The 22,928-nt window shown below is 43.3% G+C and overlaps 5 protein-coding genes across 6 annotated transcripts; 1 reads left to right on the forward strand and 4 right to left on the reverse strand.

The window, feature by feature from the left end:
• Positions 1 to 6: 6 nt before the first annotated feature.
• Positions 7 to 4,256, forward strand: LOC135350113 (uncharacterized). Its single transcript, XM_064548830.1, has 8 exons — positions 7 to 649; positions 711 to 941; positions 1,058 to 1,197; positions 1,313 to 1,863; positions 1,965 to 2,132; positions 2,283 to 2,975; positions 3,242 to 3,499; positions 3,642 to 4,256. Exons 1-8 carry the CDS (start codon positions 204 to 206, stop codon positions 4,119 to 4,121), a joined length of 2,967 nt encoding a protein of 988 aa, XP_064404900.1. The 5' UTR covers positions 7 to 203; the 3' UTR covers positions 4,122 to 4,256.
• LOC135350110 (uncharacterized) lies at positions 4,217 to 11,866 on the reverse strand. Of its 2 annotated transcripts, XM_064548823.1 has the most exons (15): positions 11,601 to 11,865; positions 11,243 to 11,458; positions 10,620 to 10,795; positions 9,992 to 10,566; positions 9,638 to 9,799; positions 8,533 to 9,384; positions 8,118 to 8,390; positions 7,727 to 7,888; positions 7,133 to 7,591; positions 6,694 to 6,996; positions 6,323 to 6,484; positions 5,918 to 6,241; positions 5,458 to 5,787; positions 5,116 to 5,277; positions 4,217 to 4,861 (listed from the first exon to the last, which is right to left on the reverse strand). In XM_064548823.1, the coding sequence occupies exons 1-15, from the start codon at positions 11,768 to 11,770 to the stop codon at positions 4,322 to 4,324; spliced, it is 4,866 nt and encodes a 1,621-aa protein (XP_064404893.1). In that variant the 5' UTR covers positions 11,771 to 11,865; the 3' UTR covers positions 4,217 to 4,321. The 2 variants fall into 2 exon arrangements, with proteins under 2 accessions (XP_064404893.1, XP_064404894.1); XM_064548824.1 differs by lacking the exons at positions 6,323 to 6,484; positions 6,694 to 6,996; positions 7,133 to 7,591 and having other exon boundaries at positions 11,601 to 11,866.
• Positions 11,867 to 12,060: 194 nt separating this feature from the next.
• On the reverse strand, positions 12,061 to 12,507 carry LOC135349783 (zinc finger SWIM domain-containing protein 7-like). Its single transcript, XM_064548393.1, has one exon. The coding sequence runs from the start codon at positions 12,505 to 12,507 to the stop codon at positions 12,061 to 12,063; it is 447 nt and encodes a 148-aa protein (XP_064404463.1).
• A 1,031-nt stretch (positions 12,508 to 13,538) lies between these two features.
• Positions 13,539 to 15,727, reverse strand: LOC135350166 (uncharacterized). Its single transcript, XM_064548897.1, has 6 exons — positions 15,484 to 15,727; positions 15,253 to 15,357; positions 14,997 to 15,194; positions 14,360 to 14,440; positions 13,952 to 14,152; positions 13,539 to 13,770 (listed from the first exon to the last, which is right to left on the reverse strand). The coding sequence occupies exons 1-6, from the start codon at positions 15,575 to 15,577 to the stop codon at positions 13,613 to 13,615; spliced, it is 837 nt and encodes a 278-aa protein (XP_064404967.1). The 5' UTR covers positions 15,578 to 15,727; the 3' UTR covers positions 13,539 to 13,612.
• Positions 15,728 to 15,770: 43 nt separating this feature from the next.
• Positions 15,771 to 22,856, reverse strand: LOC135350114 (netrin receptor DCC-like). The gene is made up of 13 exons (XM_064548831.1): positions 22,674 to 22,856; positions 22,402 to 22,481; positions 20,853 to 21,168; positions 20,456 to 20,694; positions 19,944 to 20,099; positions 19,693 to 19,839; positions 19,308 to 19,408; positions 18,437 to 18,623; positions 18,031 to 18,303; positions 17,701 to 17,945; positions 17,090 to 17,379; positions 16,552 to 16,927; positions 15,771 to 16,377 (listed from the first exon to the last, which is right to left on the reverse strand). The coding sequence occupies exons 2-13, from the start codon at positions 22,463 to 22,465 to the stop codon at positions 15,973 to 15,975; spliced, it is 2,799 nt and encodes a 932-aa protein (XP_064404901.1). The 5' UTR covers positions 22,466 to 22,481; positions 22,674 to 22,856; the 3' UTR covers positions 15,771 to 15,972.
• Positions 22,857 to 22,928: the final 72 nt, after the last annotated feature.

Consider the following 22,928-nt stretch of genomic DNA (forward strand, 5'->3'; position numbering starts at 1 on the left):
CTTGGAATTAATCCACAAGATGATCTAGTTCCTTTGAATTTTTCATCACTTCCTAAATTCTGGAATACATTAGATAATTCCTTTTATCAGGTTACCAGAAGACTGTCATTACAGGAAGACTTAGCTACCTAAATAGCCAAGAAGTTCAGTAAGTTCTCAGAGCATTGTTAGCTAGTTTAAAGACTTAACTAAGCTAGCATCAAATGGCTAGTGCTTCAACATTAGTCATCTCAGAGCTTCAAGAACTTATGGATACACAGAGAAAGGTGGCCACCTTGCCTGCTAAGCTAAGTGATGATTCAGTCATGCAAAAGCAAGAATCTAATCCATCTGGCAACAACTCACCAAGCAAAGAAAATAAAGGGAGGGGCTCTCTCTTCTCTGCTGTGCAACTGTTTAGCAAAACGAGCAAGCCAATTGATGCTGGGAGCGATGACTCTCACAGTGAAACAGATCGTGCCGATGCTGTAAGAGTGTTAGGCAAAGTGGCAGCAGTGCCAGGTCTGTTGGCAGACAGAGTAAAATCTACCCAGGCTAAGCAGATTGAAGCTGGAGAGTTAATAAATTTGACATTTCTAGAGGATTATGAGAGAATTGCCATTCAGAAAGTCATTCAAGCTGATCTCAAGCTGAGGAGACACATTCTAGGGTAGGTCAAGACATCATGTTTATTTTCAGTTGATCTATGTTTCTGAATTCACTGCTTGCAGGTCGTTGAAGAACAGCATTGACAAAACTTCGCAGTCTGAACCAAAAGAAACCATCGAGGAAAAAAAGTCAGGCCCGATGCCATGCACCAATTGTGGAAAGGAGATCAACTTGATATGCACTCGATTGTTATCTGGAAAATGTTCAGACTGTAAACGAATGCTATGCAAAGATTGCATAGGAAAGCCAACGCACGGTCTGTCTGTCCTTTGCTCAGTGTGCAAGAATAGAAGGTATGTTGCATGGTAATATGATATGACTTCAAAGCCATTTGCATCATTAGTTTTTTGCCTTATTAAATTGCTAATCACTGAAGTGTAGAAACTTAATTACTCTGTGCACGCACCAGAATTCTCAGATTACAGACCCTAGACTATGAGTCTATTCTCCACTATGGTGTCGGAGGTGACAGAGAAGAGGATTATGTTCCCACAGTTGCAGAGTCTGAGCTGGTTAAGAAATCACTGCAAGCAGCAGTCAACCTATCAAGTAAGAGCTATATGATTTACCTTAATTCTGTGGATAGTATCATTATGTTTGTAAAGCGGCATAATTGCTATTGTGGTATGTGAGCTAACTAAAATCCAATGCATACATTCTCTAGAGCCTCGGAAGTCGGTCGAGTTCTCTGGAGATATGAAGCGAGACATTCAAAGCCTAGGTGTAACTCTTCCAAGAAACAGAGCTTCAAGCCTAGGTGTAAACAGAGGGCAACTAAAGAGCATTGGCAAATCTGCTTCACTCGAAACAGATTCGCAGGCACATTCGATGTCTCCAGAAAACCGATCCAAGTCTGCCACTCTGCCAAAAAATGAAACTCTTTCCATTCCAAACATCAATGATGCTGATTGCGGGTTTCAATTAATGTCAAAAGCAAGTGATGAGAGCCTCATTGACCTGTGCAGTGTTTACAGTGAGCAGTGCTACTTTGGAGTGGAGATCAGTGGTCGCATTCTTCTAGGCATCTGGTATAAAGCTAATGAAAAGAGGTTGTATGTTCGGATTATCAAAGCTGAGAATCTCCCAGAGGCAGCTGATGGTGCACTGGATCCATACGTCAAGACCTACCTGCTGCCAGGCGTCTACAAAAGCAACAAAAGAAAGACAGGCCTTCAGTACGATACCACCAAACCTGTGTGGAATGAAATCCTGAAGGTACAACCTGCGATATTGAACAATTATCGCCTGCATGCACAAAATAATTAGTTAATTAACGGTTAGCTAAAACAATTCTTTTCTCCTATATTCTATTCTAGTATGCTGATCTTACACAAGAGGAGGTGTGTAGTCGAACTTTGTGGGTCAGTGTGTGGGATTGGAACAAATACGGTCGACAGCAGTTTCTGGGTGAGGTTCGAATCCCCCTAACAGGTCGGGATCTCACCAACTCCAGGGACGAATGGTTCAAGCTACAGGACTCAGAGGTAGTTTATAGTCTGTGTGTGTAAACATAGAAAGGGAGTTAATGTATTTTGCATGGCAGTTAGAGTGTTTCTTCCTGTGAACTGCTAACAAGGTATTTCCTTGTTATATGCAATTCCAGTAATTATCATAATTATACTCGAATTGTACAGGCCAAGCCAAGTCTTGGAATAGAGGAAGTGGATTCTCCTGAGCAACCAGTGAAGCCTAGACTACTGGTGGCGATCATGTTCAAGTCGTACAGTGAAGAAGAACGAGCTCATCTTAGAAGTGAGAAGGAAGGCATAATTGGCTGTTTGCACATTAGGATCAAGAAAGCTGAGAATCTACCTGCCATGGACGTCAACGATCGCACGGACAGTTTTGCTCGATGCTTTCTATTCCCTAACCTTCAGCTTGGAGGAAAAAAGAAGACCAAAATCGTTGATAATTCGCTCAACCCAGTCTGGGATGAGGAGCTGGCCTACACTTACCTTTCTCTTGAGGAGCTGCAGTGTAATAGAGTACTAGAAGTCACGCTGTGGGATTACGATAGACGAGGCACAAACCAGTTTATTGGAGGTGTGAGGATTGGTCCAAATCCGTTCGATGTGATCCATTCGCACGACTGGATGGATTCCACTGAAAGTGAGTCAAATCACTGGGAAGACATGCTGGATCAGCCAGGGGAGTGGGTAGAAGCATGGCACACACTGAGGCCCAGTATGGAGTCTATGCACAAGCTGCAATCAAACCGCAAGATTCGTGAAGGGAGTATTTCATCAGGGTCCCTCCCATATGAGACCCCATTGCTTAGCGGCCAAGAGTCTCCTATCATCTCATCACCTGTGCCTGAAGGCGATAAGGTAAACAAGTCTATGGTATGGTTCTTTAATATGGTATTAATTATCGTAATTATCTACTGTTTACACTTTTTACAATAACATTGATGTGTGTGTGTGTGTGACTGCATGTATGGTCATATTATCGTAATTATCTACCTGTTTATACAATACCATTGATGTGTGTGTGTTGTGTGTGTGTGTGTGTGTGACTAGCTACATGTATGGTCGTATTATCATCTAGTCTACCTGTTTACACAATACCATTGATGTGTGTGTGTTGTCTGTAGAGTTTGGAAGTGAACATCAGTCGCTCTAAGAAAGGCCACTACCAAATCAGTGGAGAGATTCTCATTGGCATCAAGTACAAAGATGAGTCCCTCTACCTGAAGATCATCAAAGCCGCTGGTCTCACTGCTGTGCACAGAAATGGAGTTTCTAATCCTTACGTAAAGATGTACCTCCTTCCAGATCGCAGTAAGGAATCCAAGAAGAAGACGGATATAAAGAAAAAGACCCTCGATCCAGTTTACAAGGAAGTGTTCAAGGTGAAATGTGTGCGACATGCACTAGCTGTTTCTGTAAACTAATTACCCTTATAATTATATGCATTACTTAATTAGGGTTAAGCCTATGTGCATATTCAACCACCCACCCCCACACACATTTAATTACTAATTTTGTTTACAGTACAAAGTGGACAAGGATAAAATTCACTTGAGGACTCTCTGGGTGACTGTGTGGGACCATGGCTCTCTTGGAGGCAGTCATTTCATGGGAGAGACATGCATATCACTGAATGGCGATCTACGTCACTCAAGCGAAAGGTGGTATGAGCTCCACGACTTTGCTGAGACTGGAATGGTCGTAATGGCGACCCCATTTGGCCGTACCCCCACCCATAACCCTACCGGGATTCCCTCCCTCGACAGTAGTGCTCTCAATGCAGTGGAAGGAGAGAATCAGCAACAGCAGGACCCTGCAGACCATAGAGAAGGAGAAGGAGAGCGGCCATTAGACAGCAGTACACCCAAGCCCTCATCACAGGAACAAGAAGATGTTCCGACACCCAAGCCTTCATCACTGGAGCAAGAAGATGTCCCAGATACAGCACCTCAGGACATGCCCGCTATTCCCATTGTTAATGTGGAGGACTTTGAAGCTCTATAAAGTAGACATGTTGACTAATTAGCTATAAATGTTGTCACGCTCTCACGCAATCACAATATTACTTATGTTCGTATATTTCATTTTCATCACAATACTGAAGTTATTGCAATAATTTTTTGGATCAAAATTGTACAATTAACACACTAATTAATAAAACTTAACATCCTAATACTCATATTATAAATGAAAAAAAGAGCACACTAAGTCAATGACACACTCCTATAGTCCATACTAGTTCTGAGGGTGTGCCAAAGCTCCACCCACTCTCCGGGACGTGCCAGAACTGCTTCCCAGTGGGTCACCTCCTCTCCAATAGAATCCATCCACTGATGATGCTTGGCAGCACGGCCTGGGGCAGGGCCCAGTCGTAGACCACCGATAAAGTCACTACTTGCTCCTTTGTTGAAATCCCACACACCGACTTCGAGTACTCTCTCTGAGGAGAGTTCTTCCAAGGACACCTTCTCATAAGCAAACGTTGTACCCCACACAGGACTGAGATTGTTCTTGACCACACCCGTCTTTCTCTTCCCACTGTTGCTCTTGTCGGGCAAAAGATAGAATTTGAGAAACGCATCAGTTGTGCCTGAGGAATTCATCTGAGGAAGATCTTTGGCTTGTCTCACAGCAATGTTTAGCGTTCCTTTGGTCTTCTTTGATTTGCTCTGCTTCTCTGACGGTGAGAACATGAGAGATAGCTGCAACTGGCCGTGGTAGGAGGCACCTTCTCCACCTTCATCCTGTGTGTGTGTGTATGTGTGTGTGTGTGAGGGGGGGGGGTTGAAGTGCTGAATGCATTGGAAAATAAAAGTTCGGGAAGGATTGATATGAACCAATATATTGACACTTGAGCAGTTAAGGTATGCTCTGTAGCGAACAATGAAGGGAACTGCATGTTATTGTAACATCAGGTATCCTGAACCTCCAGGAAATGTACACATACATGTTTTAAATTAGCATAGGATATTATAGTAAATAACATCTGTGCTCTCACCTTGTCCAGTAGAGTGTACCAGTGCTCTGTTGGGTCTGTGAGGTTGAGAGTGGAGAGAGAGAGCCGAACCTCACCCAGAAACTGGTTACGGCCAAACCTATCAAAGTCCCAAACACTCATCCACAGTGTGTGTTTCTCTATCTCAGAACTATCCAGTTTGTACTGTGGTCAAACAGATGTGCATGCGTTGCAAAACATTCTCAGAATGTACATAACTTAATTATCTGTGACCAGTGTAAAATACAGTGCATTAGTGGTCATAGCAATAAATGGCTTCGTGTAACAGCTGTCACATTTTTAAACAATTCACTCACTGATGGACTCATAACATTGCCTGCCTACCTTGAGTGTCTCATTGTAGACTGGGTTGAGAGTCTTCTTCTTAATGGCCGTCTTCTTCTTTGAGGTCTTGCTCTTGTCTGGGAGGAGGTACGTCTTGATATAGGGGTCAGAGAGTCCATTGTCATCTGCAGCCGCCAGTCCTCTGGCCTTGTTCACATGGATCAACAACTGACCAGCTTTGTACTGGACTCCAAACAGCACCTCTCCAGTGATGTCATAGTCTCCCTTGCCACCAGCTGCACTGTACACACTTGCCATGCTGCCAAAGCTGGCCATACTGTCGGATTGCTTCAGACCAAGCAGTCCACCTCTATGAAGGGACCCCTTTGGCTGTAACAGTGAAAAAGGTAAATAGGTCAACATCAAGTGCTATGTTTATACATGTAACACCAAAATTGTATTTGCTGGAGGACTGCACTGTACGTGTTAACTGTGTGTATACATTCAACCAAAAACCTGCCTTTGGTTTTAGATGAACTTCATGTTCCTCCAGTTCAGCTGTCTCCAAGTCCCCTATATTGATGAATGGTGTAGCTACTGGGTCATTGTGTTGCTCCGAGGGTACAGGAGGGTGGCCTGGTGGGTCACTGTGTAGCTCCTCGGATTGGGTGACAGACTCAAGAGACGTCAGTGGGAGAGTATCTGAGGTGGGAGGGGTGGGTGGTTCATCATGGCGGACCTCCTTCTGGGGGGCTTCAACTGTACTCTGGAATTCACGTCCAGGGGGTGGGGACGGACTAGAAGGCTTTTCGTGGAGAGTGAGGTCCACAGAATGTGACTCGTCCTGTGTACAAAAGACATCACATGATTTACTGCGATGGTATGTGCATTCAGTGGCAACAGTATACATGCGATGCGTGCTCACCTTGTCCAGTAGAGTGTACCAGTGCTCCGCAGGGTCAGTGAGGTTGAGAGTGGAGAGAGAGAGACGAATCTCACCCAGAAACTGGTTACGGCCAAACCTATCAAAGTCCCAAACACTCATCCATAGTGTGCGTTTCTTAATCTCAGAACTATCCAGTTTGTACTGCAGATACATTACATAATACTCCAGATACATTACATGTACATGCATGGGAGTAATATGACAATTTGCATCAATTTGCACCAAAACATTTCCCAGAACTTTAAGTAATTATGTGATCTACATAGGCTGAATGTCTGTCTACATATAAGACATAATTATGTTAAATGTAGGATGGAACACCCACATAATTATGGTATGTAAACCATTACCTTGAGTGTCTCGTTGTAGACTGGGTTGAGAGTCTTCTTCTTAATGGCCGTCTTCTTCTTTGAAGTCTTGCTCTTGTCTGGGAGGAGGTACGTCTTGATATAGGGGTCAGAGAGTCCATTGGCGTCTGCAGCCGCCAGTCCTCTGGCCTTGTTCACATGGATCAACAACTGACCAGCTTTGTACTGGACTCCAAACAGCACCTCTCCAGTGATGTCATAGTCTCCCTTGACACCAGCTGCACTGTAGAGACTGGTCTGGCTACCAAAGCTGGCCACACTGCCAGCACTCTTCAGACCACCTCTCTGTGAGGTTTATAAAACCAACATAATATGGCATTTCATATCAGCACATGCACAGTCAGTCATGTAAAGGTAACAAGCTATAAAGATTGTACACACATAATTAATGGATTAACATTTCTAAAAATGTTGTGTTAACCTGTTGGTGTGTATGATCCTCTTCCTTGTCCTCCAGGGCACCTGCTTCCCCTATACTGATGAATGGTGTGACTGGTACAAGAGGGGGGCCTGGTGGGTCACTCTGAGGTTGGCTCATCTCGGGGACAAGTGATGTTGACGATACAAGAGGAGGGGAGACATCTTTGACAGCAGCAGGGATGTCGAGCACAGGGTCATCAGACTGGAGGGGCTGTTCTGGTTCACTGTGGAGGAGATCAGTCTGTGGGGACTGTTCTGGTTCAATGTGGAGAAGATCAGTCTGTGGGGACTGTTCAGGTTCACTGTGGAGGAGCTCAGCCTGGGGGGACTGTTCAGGTTCACTGTGAAGGAGATCAGTCTGGGGGGGCTGTTCAGGTTCGCTGTGAAGGAGCTCAGTCTGGGGGGACTCTTGTTCTGTGGATGATTCGACAGGGAGATGGAGTTTGATAGGTGAATCACTCTAAAAGTGGAAGAAAACAAAATTGTATGCAGGGTTTTCAGAATAATGTGTCAAAACTCAAGTTAGGGGCCTCAGCTATTACATGTAAAGGAACAAGTCACGGCTGTCTAAATTCGTGAAATGATGTAATCCTACCTTGTCCAGTAGAGTGTACCAGTGTTCTGTTGGGTCTGTGAGGTTGAGAGTGGAGAGAGAGAGACGAATCTCACCCAGAAACTGGTTATGGCCAAACCTATCAAAGTCCCAAACACTCATCCACAGTGTGTGTTTCTCAATCTCAGAACTATCCAGTTTGTACTGCAAATTGATACATGAATAGGAAAAACACAGAATGTATTGAATACAGCCACAGCATAATTATGTGATCCTAATTTCTCAACATCTGTGTTCCGGCTAAACACTAAATTACTGGGTAATGTCTATACTAGGAAACTATTCAGCCAAGATACACAATCATGGTCCATTGGGTATGGAGCATTCTTTCCATGCATAGTAAAATTAATAATGTGTATACTGAAATGCATACCTTGAGTGTCTCATTGTAGACTGGGTTGAGAGTCTTCTTCTTAATGGCTGTCTTCTTCTTTGAGGTCTTGCTCTTGTCTGGGAGGAGGTACGTCTTGATATAGGGGTCAGAGAGTCCATTGGCGTCTGCAGCCGCCAGTCCTCTGGCCTTGTTCACATGGATCAACAACTGACCAGCTTTGTACTGGACTCCAAACAGCACCTCTCCAGTGATGTCATAGTCTCCCTTGACACCAGCGGCACTGTAGAGACTGGTCTGGCTACTGTGGTAGTCCTGTGTGTACAGTTGGGAGAAATAGTTACATACAAGTTGTGACAACAATCGTACAAGGAAGCTTACATTCTGTACTCTAAGCTAGGCCCATCACAAGTGATAATGGGGCCATATGACTTCAACCGTACTATTTAAACCTCACCTCTCTTTTGAGGTTGCTCTTAGTAGGGGTGGACATGACTAGAGATTCATCCATCTTTGATACCAATATTTGAGGGGGTGGGGGTGACGGACTTCGTGATGTTGTAACGTTCTCCTGTACGATCTGATCGAGCTTGGTGGGTGTAACATCCCGAGACTGTGAGAGTATGCTCGGCCCGTGCTGTGGAGTGATGGGTGGTGTGAATGCAACGCCTTCAACCATAGCTGGTGTCGTCGACCGCTCCACTTCCCACTCTCTTGTCGGGCTCTCCTTTACAGGGCTTAGTCCAGTCTTCCTCAAAGCCGACGGTGAGATGCGCTTCGTCATGGGGTGCATTGTCGTCCTGAGGGTGTGCCAAAGCTCCACCCACTCTCCCGGACGTGCCAGGGCTTGGTCCCAGTGGGTCACCTCCTCTCCAATAGAATCCATCCATTCTTTGTGCTTGGCAGCACGGCCTGGAGCAGGGCCCAGTCGTAGACCACCGATAAAATCGTTGCTTCCTCTACGATCAAAATCCCACACAGTTACCTCCAGTACTCTCTCTGTGGAAAGCTCAGAAACGGTCAGAAAATCGTACTTAAACTCCTCTTCCCAGACTGGATTGAGATTGTTCTTGACCACTTTGGTTTTTCGTTTTCCCCCAGAGTTTCTGTTCGGGAGTAAGTAGCATTTTACGGTAGCATCAGTGAGGCCTAGAGGATTCATTTTGGGTAGTTCTTGTGCCTGGTGGATTTTGACGAGGAAGCTGGCCACTCCTTTCCTTGTGTGACCCTTTTGGTCGATGGAGGGCTCCACTTTGAGGCTCAGTCGCAGCCTGCCTCGATAAAAATCATCCTCACTGCCACCATCCTCCTGTGGAATCAGCGACACGTAATAATAAATACTTCTTACTGTGTATACATGTAAATCTCATAAATATAATAATATCACTTTACTAGTTTTTTGTACTTTAAGCCTAATATACAGAAGCTGCACCAACTACGTAAGTACTGGCTTTGGTCTTAATAGCTGCCTATACACACAAAGAGGCCACCTCTTCAAAAGGTGGACAACAGGTAGGTTGTACATAGACTAGTCACTTTACTAATACAAAGCTTTAGCTCACTTTGTCCTGTAGAGTGATCCAGCGTTCTGTTGGGTCTGTGAGGTCAAGAGTGGAGAGAGAGAGACGAACCTCACCTAAAAACTGGTTATGGCCAAACCTGTCCCAGTCCCAAACACTCAGCCACAGAGCGTGAGTACCAATCTCACTCCGATCAAGCTTGTTCTGGATAACAACAGTGTAGGAATCGTGATATCATAGACGCTTCCCTGAGAGCTATGTAACTACCAAAGAGATAAATTTCCCAAAGTGTTGTAGCAGAGAAATTATTTGCTCGGGCAATTCCTAACACAAGGACTTAGTGAACTCCTGCTAACACTAACAGAGCCAGTACTAAATGTACAGTAGCTAGCTTACCTTGAGTATCTCGTTAAAGACAGGATTAAGTGTTTTCCTCTGAATAGCAGTTTTCCTTTTAGTTTGCTTAGTCTTATCAGGAAGTAGGTATGTTTTCACGTACGGGTCAGAGGTCAATCCCTTCTTAGCAGCCGCCAGTCCCTGCGCCTTGACAACCTTCACAAACAGCTGTCCATCTTTAAACCACACAGCAATCTTCACCTCTCCAGTGATATCATAGTCGCCCTTGCCACCAGCAGCACTGTACATGCTAGTCATACTGCCAATACTCCCCATGCTGTCAGAGCGTTTCAGATAGTCCATTGCTGGGGTACTGACGACTGGCTGCTTCGGCTCAGAATGTTTCTCTTCCTCATCTTCATCGCTGTCCAGTAGCTCGTTGGCTAAGACACGACGTGCCTCAGTCAATTTAAAGGTGTCACAAGGAGTGGCGGGTGATGGAGAGCCCTCAGGGCTGCTACGACGTTCGTAACGAACCACGATGGACGAGGTCACGCTCGAGGGGCTTGCAATGGTGGGTTGTGAGTGCGTCACGGGAATAGGGATAGGAGAGCCCGACCGAGATCTGTGACTAGCTGGAAAGTGGAAACACGCATAAGTTTAAACTATTTATACAATCTGAACTAACCTGCTTGCAGAGATTTTATTACAAGCTCAGAGCCATATAGTGAAGAAAGGACTTCTCCTTCATTCTGATTGGTCGCTGATCTCACGGGAGCTGGAGAGTTATTTTGCGACGAACGGGGGGTTACAGTTTGAGAGCTGGGTAGCACATTGTACTCTTTTGATTGCAGTTCCAGCAACCTAGATAATTAATTAGAGTTGGTGGTTAACTTGGGAAAAACAAACACACAATGTGTTTCCCAATGGGAGAGCGTGTGAATACTTGTCATGCATGATACGTATGCAAACAGGTCACCTGACATGTATAATTATGTACATCACAATGACATCACAATGACATCATGAGGTCACGTTATTGTAACTACTAATGCATACACCACAGTATGATAATGTGCAGTAGACCCCCACTAATCCAGTTTCCTTTGTTTTGTAACCGTGACCACTCTTGCAGCTGCAAAATTGCGATGAAGAGTATTCACAAGAGCATTATATGTCTGTCCATGTGCCAACCAGTGGTTAATGATCGTCTTCAGTTCAAGACCTTTGGATTAGTGAGGGTCTAACTGTACGGCTTGTACAATTATTACTATCAAAGTCAGTCAATTTCACAGGCTATAAAAGTCTTACTTCTGCTTTGAACAGACGTCACAGACGAAGCTCGGAGGTCTGGTATAGGGCACTTTCCTACAGCGTTTACACACTCTGTAGCTGCACTGGGGGCAGTTGGCTCCGGTGTTGAATATGCGGCCAAACCGCCTCTCACAACAGCTGCACCTTGGAGGAGGAGTCGAGGCAACCTCTTTCTGGTGGGTACGGTTTTGCTGGATAGTTTGACGTAAGGTACTGAAGGAGAGAAAAAAGACGTATTACAAACTATGTTATTCCTCAATATAATTATAAAGTGAATTCATGTTTCATATAAATTCATGGGTTTTATAATTATTTACAGCTGTCTATTAAGCAATCCCATATTCAATTCTCTCACCCTAGCCTTATTCTATCTCTAGTCCTGAGCGCTTGGTCGGCTTGCAGAACACTTCCAATCTTCTCTCTCTCCTCCTCAGTTAAGAAGCTGAGGTCCAGTAACGAGGGCTCGCCATCTGTGCTGTCCTGAGGGGTGCCTGGAACCGTGTCTTGGGTAGTGTTTGATGCCATTGTGAAGCTCGAAGCTGACCAGCCAGCCAGCGGAGTTTAATTAATTGTAGTTGGGCATGGCATAATCTTGGGTCGGCCAGTGGGTAAAGCAAAGGATTGGCTTTGTTCAGGAAAGGAAGTTAAATTTAACCACAACACACCCCTCGAATTCTTCAGCAATTGCAGGGAAGGCAAACTGGGCACTGGCACAACAATAAAATAATGTATCCCATATTGCACTCTTAGCCATACTATTAATTATACATAATACTTCACATTGTCTCGGTTTTAAGGAATAATGATATAATATCCTAAGCTAATAACGTTTCTGTGTCTGCAGAAAGGAGTTTGGCAAATTCTTCTCCTGAAATGTCCTTTGTTTCGACACGATCCAGTGCACGTCCCAACTGTACAGCCAGGAGATGCTTGCACATGAGAGCGTCTTCCTTCAGAACCACACTGTACACAAATGAGGGGCAATTGCAGTAGTTACTGGACACCAGACAAGTGTAGACTCTGTTCCCAGCACTTGCTTGAACTTGGAATAGCTCTCTTCCAGCAGGACACACAAAGCACATCACATGATTCTTGTCCACAAGGTCCAATGCATGAAGAAGAGACTGTTGGAAAACAGAGTGAAGTGCAGACAGTAGATTTTCTGGCAGAGATGGACCCTCTAGATTATTCTGTGACTCTCTCCTCACTTCCAACAAGAGCTGATCAATAGTGCCCTGAAGAATTCTTCTTAGAGACTCCATTCCATGATGGGGGCGTGACCTTCATATGAATGAAGGCCACGCCCATCTGTTCAGCGTAGCTTGTTAGCCTCGATTCCAGGCCGCTTTCAATTGAGGAAGTGGAGAGGGGCTGGGATCGAGGCTAGTAGCTTGTTTGAGAGACTATATAAATTATACGTTCCTACAAAATTTCATCAATTCATATATTCATGCAACCATCTCATAATTTTTTCATATAATGCCTAACCACACTGAGTAGCTACATAATTTCCGAGTTCGACCAAGCTGTCACGGTGGCTGTCCTTTCATTGTGAACTCTCTGATGAACTCTTCATTCATTTGTACCCCGTACCCACCCTTTTTAATTATTCATTGACAAGAAATGCAAAATATATACTGCTTCTATCCCTTAAAGCATTCATCAAGCCATCCGATCTGTTCCATAAGCTCGTCTTGTATCTATGCATGGAATTCAAACACAATCATTTATTAAACGAATATAATATAAACACATATACTTTTTTAGCGAAACAAAACATGCTGAGAGGCATTAGCACAGCACAGACTGCAACATTCAATTATAGCGATAATTATAGTCTACTTCAGTAAACTGTGACGTCCCTATATTATGCAGCTACCAGTACACATAATGAATGCTGAAGTATTTGTATCAATGTCACACCATAGACTAATCTCTGGTCACACTTCTATTGATCAAGAAAAATTGGCCTGGGAACATAGCGAGGCTAAAACGGAGCTACAAATTAAGAGATACTCATAATAATTATGAAGGCAATCCCATACCAGATCGTATGCACATGTTATCAGGCGTTAATGAAGTAAAAAAAGGTAACCAGAAACATTTTCTCACCACTGTCCAGTGGCTCAGTGGTGAACAGGATCCAGATCTGACTCGACAAGCTTCAAGCTTACTTCAGACCCTCGTTGACGTTGTTATAGCCACAAACCCGAAAACCCGATAATGGTTTCGTAAAAAAACGAGGACAGCTTTTTTATTTTTTATTTTTTTCATAATTTATGACATTGTACAGTTGACATTGTTATAATTATACTGCGAAAAATCTCTGATTAAACAAAAACAGACAAAAATTCTGGCGACAAAAGCTCAAAAGTCAGAGTCTTTCCATTTTAAAGAAGAGTATTTTTGAGAATCTGATGGTTGCCGGCTTGCTCCCGGGTTTGGAGGCGTGTACTCTCCAATGCCCACTGATTTGAGATAGCTATTGGCCATTCTCTTCGCATAGTTCATCTTCTCGTCATGCTCTGTAAAAATAAACATTCCACATTGACTCATGGAGACAGTCTGTTGGACTAGTAATTCAATATCACTGCACTCTAAGCTCTAATGTCAATTTGCTTATACTGCTAAAATCAGCTATAATAATACATGGCTTACAAATCATCTATATTTTGCATAATTATCACCTATAATAATTATACTCACTTCGTCTCGAAGGGAACATGAGGTCGTTGGCTTTAGTGGGTCTGACTCCTTGAGCCTCCCCGATGTTTGGCTTTCTCTTGGCAGTGGGGGGAGAGGTGACTCCATTGACTAGTCCGGGGGAGCCAAACGGTCGCTTGCTGGGAGCCTCTGAACTGTTGTAAGAGTAATTGCTCTTCTTTACATTCCAGGGTGATTGTTGCTCTAGGGGAACAGAGAGTATAATGATAATTACCAAATACCGTCTTATCATGGACAAAATCAATGTCATACTGAATGCTAATAAATATTGTATATACTAGCTTGAATGACAAGGCGTTGTATAGTTTAGCAAGGTGACTAAACACGCTATCACAAAGGCTGCTGATTGGTATAAAGTAGTGAGACATGCATAGAATGGCACAGTGGTACCTTGTAGGGGTGCCCTTTTTGTCTCGAAGGAGAATTCATCATCTTTTTGAGTAGTGTAGCCATTTGTGTGTGTTGCATGTGCTGCAGATAAAGGGGAATGCAATGAATAATTAATGCAGCTTTGTTAAACGTATCCTCCTTGGATACGTTCTAATGAATCAGCTTTTGAGTGAAACTCTCCTAAAAATCAATTAAATCACACAGTGCAATGGCGTGTTGAGGATTGTAAGTGCCCTTTAAGGTACCCCATTAGTGCTCCTATATGGAGGGGTTTATTATCATGGCAGCACATCGTATAATGTGTTAGCAATAATTCTTGCAGAAAAGTTTTCCAGGCAAATGATTGTAGACTGAGTCGGTGACTTGGACTTATAAGGTCAACAACATGAGCTCTGGCACAGCTTTGAATAATGGCTCAAGAATGTCAACAGTACATTTTATACTCTGACAGTATCAAATAGCATGCAGCATGCACAGTCCAGTGCTACAGCTTTCCAGACAAATAGAAAACGCACTAGCCCATTGTAAAGCACAAAAAGCACCACCACAAGTTGTCAGACTTGTACGTTGAAATAAAGTCGAGACTAAACATCAATTAGAGAACAATGCACCTACAAGAAACATGCATTCAGCTCACATTTAGCGACAAAGTCTTTGTTGCTCTTTGGTAGTACTGGAGACTGCTGGGCTGCAATGGCTCCATGACGTGAGTAATGGCCGGCAGTCTGCACAGAGGAGGAGGTAGGAGGTGCATGAGATGCTGTTGGTGCCTTCCCTCCTTGATGGTGGATGTTTTTACGCACACTCCAAACCTCTTGAAGGTCTGACTCAAAATCTACACAAAGAATGCTCAGATGAAAATCACACCAGTGTGAGTGGTCAGTATCATATACCTGTTAGGCCTTGTGTCCTGGCTGGCTTGATTGTGCTGAAGTTGTTGGACTGAGAGTGATCACTGCTAGTGCGACGATTTGGACCAGGATAATGGAATCGTTTCTCTGCATTGAAAAATAAACAATTCAAAACTGAAGCTTAATGCTAACTCATGCATATAAGGGATAATCACAGCTATACATAGATGATCTAGCTTTTATCTGATGTGTAATAGACTAGCTCATCCTCACTGGTGGTGGTGGACTCATTCTGGTTGTCAGCTTCTGGCTGCTGATTCTTGGCCAATGCCTCAATGGCTTCAATCCTTGACCTCACAGACGACATCTCCCTGGCCGGCTAGGTAGAATTGAGTAGCTGTGAGCTTCTAGAAATCTGAGACTAGGTACGTAGCTGGAGGAATTAATTCAGTTTGGATTGGACTAGACTAGACACACTTATGTTTTGGCATTGGCATCCTGCCAAGTTGCTATGAGATTTTACTAGCCCCGCCCACTAAAACCGTTCTCACATGTAGGGCTTCACATCAATGAATAATAATAAAAACTTTTAAAAGTAAATCAAAACATAAAGTACCAACCAAAACATAACACAAACAACAAACAGTAATTATGCTTTTTACCAATACAACTACAACATAGTTATAATAGATCGGAGACAAATGTGCGAGTAATCTTTAATTGTAATCACACACATAAACACAGACAAATGCAGTCATTCAGTTAAGGGTACTTGAATTGGACGGTTTCAAATACAGCCCCTCGTTCCTGCTGACTCTGAATTTTGAATCTCGGTTCTGATTCCAACTCGGGGTCGCCATAGACACTCGGTCCGTTAGTGGCCAATCCACGAGCATGAGGTATAGTCTCGTAAGCATTGTTATCAATAAAGTCAACACCAGCCGCACTCGGCTGAGCCCCGTGGTTGTGTTTGTGTTTTTTCTTCTTCAGTCTGGGTGAGGTGGAGGGTTGGGAGTAGCTATCTCCCATGGGAATGGAGGACACTTCACTCTGGGCCACCTCCGAGGCATCGTCAGCATAGTAGGGAGGTACAAGGGGTGGAGCTCTGCACGTGTTGGGGATAGTAACGTAGGCAGCATTGGTGTACTCTTCTTCTTGTTCTGGAATCTGTATGATGAAGACAAAAAATAATATCGTCAATTCTGGGTTTGCATTTAAAATAATTATGTACATCCTAGAATAGACTTAATTTCCTATTAAACTTGTGGACGACAAATATCAAATCCTCTTACAAAATATTGCTGCAACACTATTATTAGGTTTCATGAAACTTTCACTGACATTTCGTAGTTGAAATTTCTTGTAATAGGGATTATCGATCATTTCGAAATTTGACTGCTGATGCTGTGGGGGAGGAGGTGGTTGCTGTGTTGGTGGTGGGTAATAGGCGGGAAGGGAGTGGGTGGAGCGAGCCTGCATCAGGTGACCTGTACTAGGGTAAGTTGGACCCATTGTTTTGGAGCCCATTGGGCCGAGAGCATTCGTTCCATTGTAATAGTATGGCACATCTGCACTCGGTACATTTGGTGGTGCCTCGAACAAGAAGGGATTGGATACTTGTGTTGACGCTGTTTGTGGGGAGGTATCTGAGGAGGAGCTTCCAGAGCTGATCTGTTGCTGGTAGGGCATTAGATTAGCATCAGAGCGAGCTGACTCTCTGTAAAGAAGAGAATATACACATACACGCATGTTTATACGCAGCTGCTTTTGTTTTCCAATGTATAAAACTCCCAAACTATTATTAAACAACAAGATACTCTAGTGATATGTGGCTTTTCTGGACACCATGCAATTAAAGGTTGTAGGTACGTATACCCACCTTCTATCAGGAAGGTTATACTTCTGCTTCTGTCTGAGTTTGAGACAGCAGCAGCAGAGGAGAATCACAACGACAATCACTATGAGGGCTAACAGTACACCAAAGACCACAGCTCCTACGATGATGGGTGTTGTGAGAGGTTCGGCCGGAGAGACAGTAGCAGTGCTGGTGATTGGTGTAGGGACTGAAGTGCATGCCAGCTCAGAGGGGCCACTGCTCTGTCCAGTGCCTCGGCTGTTGCTCACTGTGACTGTGAACTGGTAGCATGAGCCAGAGTCTAGATCACCAACCTGTGTGGGCGTAGGGGTGATAGGTAAAGATCGTTAAGTATGAATATTAATAAGAAGACACAGTTTTTATAATTTTAGTGTGGTGATCTTTCCCAAGGTCATAACTAATTCCCCAGGCAATTGTAATATCCGCATAGTAAACACAGTTATGGTAATGGCTACTAGGAAACAGGTACTTTTTATGACTAGAATCCTCCAAAAACACATTCACTGACATAACATAAGCATCCTGACAGTATTCAAAGTTAAGTACCGACAAGGCCGGGTTGAAAAAGTAATAATGCAATAGGAGAGACATGTACACACACAGCTGCCACTCACAGTAGCTCCTAGCGCACACTGCTCTGTCTCTAGCTCTGCTTCATCCAGGCTCAAGGAGTCAGTGGTGCCATTAGCTGTCATCCACGATATGGTGTGCTCAGAGAATGGGCCTCCAACTAGACTAAGGTCCCAGCAGACGAGCACAGAGTTGTCTCCCAGGCCCTGGATGGTCACATGACTGGGAGAGCCTGGGTAGCCCTCAGGGGAGGTTGTAAAGCTGATAGTGTCGGACAGAGGTCCAAAACCTACAGGGAAGTAAGTGTGAAAGGTATTCCAGAGACTTTAAATGTCCTACAGACAGACGTTTAGGCATCAACCAACACAACTCACCAATCTCATTTCCTGGCTGTGCTCTGAGAAGGTATCGTGTCTCAGGCAGCAAGTTAGGAAGCAGTGCTGGTCTAGTGCAGTAGTTTGGGAGCTGTCCTGGCCTAGTACAGTTCAATCCCGTGCTCCGCCACGTCTGCCCAGCATCTTGTGAGTAGAAGAGCTTGATAACAGACAGCTTTGCTCCACCATCATCAACAACGGAGAGGTTAAATTCAACTCGAGTTGAGACAGAGGAAATGTCAAACAGTGTAAACTTCACTTGACCACTTGGAGCTGTGCGTACGAGTAGAAAAGACATTTATGAAAGATTAATGGCATCGTGTGTGCAAAAAAATATGGTCCATGTGAGGTTCGAACTCGTGTACTTGTACGCGACGCATTATCACAATCAGACTGTCAAACTCACCCACTGCAGTTGAGGATATGTTCATTTCGTCACTGTCCACACCTCTTCCCTTTGCATTTGTGGCATAGACAAAGATGCTGTACATGGTTAGTCTCTGGAGGTCAGTAATGAGGTAGGTGGTGGGTGGGTTGGGCCCGTTCAACACTTGAGACTGAGGCATGGCTCCGTCGTATGATTGCCAGGTTACCTGACACACACAAAGAAAGAATGTTATGGCTGGTACAAATTACCCCAATGCTGCGTTACATTGTAGTAAATTGCTGTTTGTTTAAAGATATCCAATTTCAGCCAGAGAGACTGACAAACATGTTGCTGGTTTAATTATATGGACACACACAATCATTTTGAGGAAAATGAAAGCGACAAAATACTTGCAAGATGTTTCGATTTGTCACACATTTTTGTCACACGATAATTTTCAGGAAAACGGAAGGGACAAAGTACTTACAAAGTACTTACATGATGTTTTGATTTAACAACATTAATTTTTTTGTTACACAATAATTTTTATGTGAAGGGGGCAAAGTATTTACATATGTTTTGATTTGTCGCACATTTTTGTCACACATTTACATGAAATAACTTTTCCTGTGTGAGCTGCAACCATATATGGAGCCATTCTCATGGATTGTTGGTTTTCAATTTAGGTAATTAGCTGATGCTATATATAAAAAGGATGTATGGTCAGATTGAGGGAAAGCTATTGATACTATAGACTCTTCCCAGGGACCTGTGTGAATATGGTACCAGGCCTACACATGTATGGTGTAGGGTAATACCACATACGTAGCCATGATAATGATACACAACAAGGTAATTAAATCAATCAATAGGGTATTATAACGAAGCTAGGACAACAATGAAGACTCACGGTGTAAGAGATGAGGTTGGCCAGAGGGGCGCTCCAAGTGACCCTGATGTTGGTCTGGTTGACTATATCCAGGACAACATCTTGAATAGCTCCGAGTGTACCTAGGAGGGGGGTTATAGAGAATAATGTTAGTTTTACTAGTATGGGTGTACTTAATTCACTACCAATTTACAATATTTCCCAACAATTAGTCAATACTTCCCTTCCTCCACTATTAGTAGGAAGCCACCTTTTAGCATGAATCAATGAATAAACATGACACAGCAGATGTTCAAGTGTTTGAACCAATTGTTCAGAAAACATGAATCCCCACTAACCATACGAGTGGACAAAAACACAGTGTGCAAAATGATACTCATGCAGAAGTGGTTTTAATTGATCATACCGATTAGATTGAGGATGACCCTGTTATCATCGGCCGCCCCACCACTGTTCTCTGCATGGCAACGGTAACTACCAATGAACTCGGATGACACGTTCAAGAACCGCAGGTAATGTTCAGACGTGTGGTTGTTCTCATCATTATTTGGAACTACATGAACAAGAAAGGCAACAGACACATAAATCAACTGCATTAATATAATTATTATACAACATGGGTAAAGTTTTCCCCAATTGTACAGCACGGTATAGTACCTGATAGTGTGTACTGTGAGTCTACAACAGCTCCAGTGGAGAGCTCCACCCACTGCACAGTAGGTGCTGGGAATGCCACTACGACACACTTAAACTCTGCAGAGTCTCCCAAGTCCACCTCCAGGAAGTTCGGGGTCGCCACTGCAGTGGGACGAACTGGGGAGGGCGTGTGTGTGCATGGTATACACCATCAGCAATGCATACACACACAACTACACTGTCCATACAATAACGGAAATTTGTAACAGTACATATACCATACACCGTACATGTAGCTTCCGGGGGCCACCTAAGTTGTAACAGTACATATAACACCGTACATGTAGCTTCCGGGGGCCACCTAAGTCTTCATAGGAATACATTATGTAATGACTATGCAACTTGAAGATAAACATGAGATTTCACAGAATTTACACAACATGCTTTGCATGCAAAACAACTACTGTTAATTTTTGATATGACATATGTACGAGGTTGCAAATATACTTTTATATGACATAACGTATTCTTACGTGAAATATCCAGGTAGGTGTTCACGTAATTTAGACTGACAGCATTCCCAGCACTGCAGACGTAGAGACCACTATCCCCCAGTTGAGCGGGGTAGATAGTGAGGTCACCTCCAACCACGGTCACTCGGGCCACTTGAGAATTGATAACTCGACCATTACGCATCCATTGGATACCATTAGAGCTAGCATGCTGAGGAGTGCAAGCCAGAGTGACACTCTCTCCAACCAGACCTTCAAAACTGAGGATAAAGAAAGGAAACTATCACTAACTTGCCATTATAGTTATCACTCTAGCAATGTCAGATACTGCAGTAATGAGGTTCACAGTATAATTATATACTGACTCTAAAAGGGCTATAAAACCAACTGCAGACAAGCATTAGGGGGATGCACATACCTTGTGATTTGGTCCACGAAAGTAACGGAGGGAACATAAACCAGGTTAGTAAGTGCGTGATCTCTACCATCTCCTGACACAGCATCAAACGTGCAGAAGTAGGTACCTGTATCTAGCGGTCTAGGTTCCAGAAATTCAAGAGTGGCTACATTGTTGACGTTTTGGATGCGATAATAATTGTTGCTCCCCTGCATCTGGCCGTAGATTGGGTGGACGAACGAGTCGAATACGAACTGAGAGGTATACAAACACGAGATGTGGACCTGACTGCCTATGGTGAACTGTCCAGAGCCAGGGGTGGTGGATATAGTAACACCTGGAGAATATAATTATAAGAGGATGCTTGCATGGTCACTTTCACTTATTACTTATTGAAGGGGAATAATTATAATAATACGTCACCTGCAAAAACTACCTTTGACACGGTAACTATACAAACAGTGCATATACACACCCACTAATCAAAGGACATCAAAGCCTCTGTTGATTAAATATTGATTAAAATACTAACAGCTAGCACTGTACTTTGCCGGGAAATTGGCTTTTTAAGCACACACATCTATCAGGCATTCAAGAGTAGGGTAAGATCAGTCAATTCATCCTATAGCTAGGAAGGCCTGTAGTGATGGAATATGGTTGCCAGTGAGCAACAAGAACTCTATCATCAGTATGTGTTAGCAGGCTGTATGCCAAGGAGAAATTGCATTTCAGTTATGCTCAAAGAGCTACGCAATATCTAGGCCAGGCTTTGACATTTTGCAGCCAGATAAAATTATATTATTCGACAGTATGGGTAGCAAAAATCTTTGCTAGAGTTTGGATTTAAGATGTGAGCATCATCTGACAACAATGCTATTGTTGTGCACAAAGTGAGGTGAGGTTATGGGTGTTCCAACTGCATCACATGATGACTCACAAGACCACAAGAGAGACAGACACTCTGACTGTGGTTAAATCTGATAGTAATTACCTCATTTTTCAGCAGCCCTCAGCAGCTAGCTACTCACAAGTGGTACCTAGGTCTTGTTTACAAGACCTCAGAGGTTAATTTATAACCTCATTCAACCCACCACTGAAGTTATTGTCTACCAGATACATAGTGCTATAGTGGGTAGACAGAGAAGTTTGGTTCTAGGTTCAAAACAAGCAACAAGATTGCTTGGAGTTATGCTCATTAGTTATACAGTGATGCTCCTTTGAATTCCCACAGTCCCCAGAGGTGGTTATCACACAATCACATTGTCATGGTGCAGCTATACTAGCTCACACAACCACAGAAGATATAATCATGAGGCATTTTATGGGTGGTTTAGGCAGTGTTATGTGACAAAACCTGTAAACATTCAACAATGAAGTGGTGCATACTTGGTGCTTAGCAGTTGCATACTTGGTGCTTAGCAGTATTCTTTTATGGACAAGTGCTAACAGATACACACACATAATTATACCCGCTTTTTAATTAATCTTGCTACAAATCTTTGCTAAAAGGAAACCACAATACACCAAATTTTGATCCTTCGCTACTATAAGATACAAACACTAAACTCACCATAAATCCCAGGCAGTAGGGCACAGAGTATCGACGCAATTAGAGAGGCAAACTGCAATGTCATCTTGCTGATAGAGAGACTATGAAGTGAGAAAAGTCAGGTTCTTGCAGTATTAATATTGGCAGATTTGTTACAGCTACTGAAAGAGCTTCTTAGAACAGCTACTCTTTTATAGGAAGACAGCAAAAAATATGGGAGACTTTGTTACCTCATGCAAAAGCAACAAGCAAGCACAAAAACAGTACAGGGAAATAACCAAGATAAAACTTACAAGTTATTGTATACAAAACGGCTGTTCACAAGAATTTATGTCTGTTGCTCCGGTGTTTTCGGTAAGTTTATACATGTACTCTCCACAGGAACTAGGATAATTATATCTACCGTATCTCTATCGTAACTTTGTATCTAGATCTGAGGCTTGTAGCTACTGGCTACTGTAGCTGTATAAATTATGTATTCTTTGTTTACTTCCTGTATAATACAGGTATATATTCGAAATCGTCCTTTTCTTTGTTGTGGTTCAGTT

The sequence above is a fragment of the Halichondria panicea genome, chromosome 16 (genome assembly GCF_963675165.1).
Source record: "Halichondria panicea chromosome 16, odHalPani1.1, whole genome shotgun sequence".
In the NCBI taxonomy this organism is placed as follows: Eukaryota; Metazoa; Porifera; class Demospongiae; order Suberitida; family Halichondriidae; genus Halichondria; species Halichondria panicea.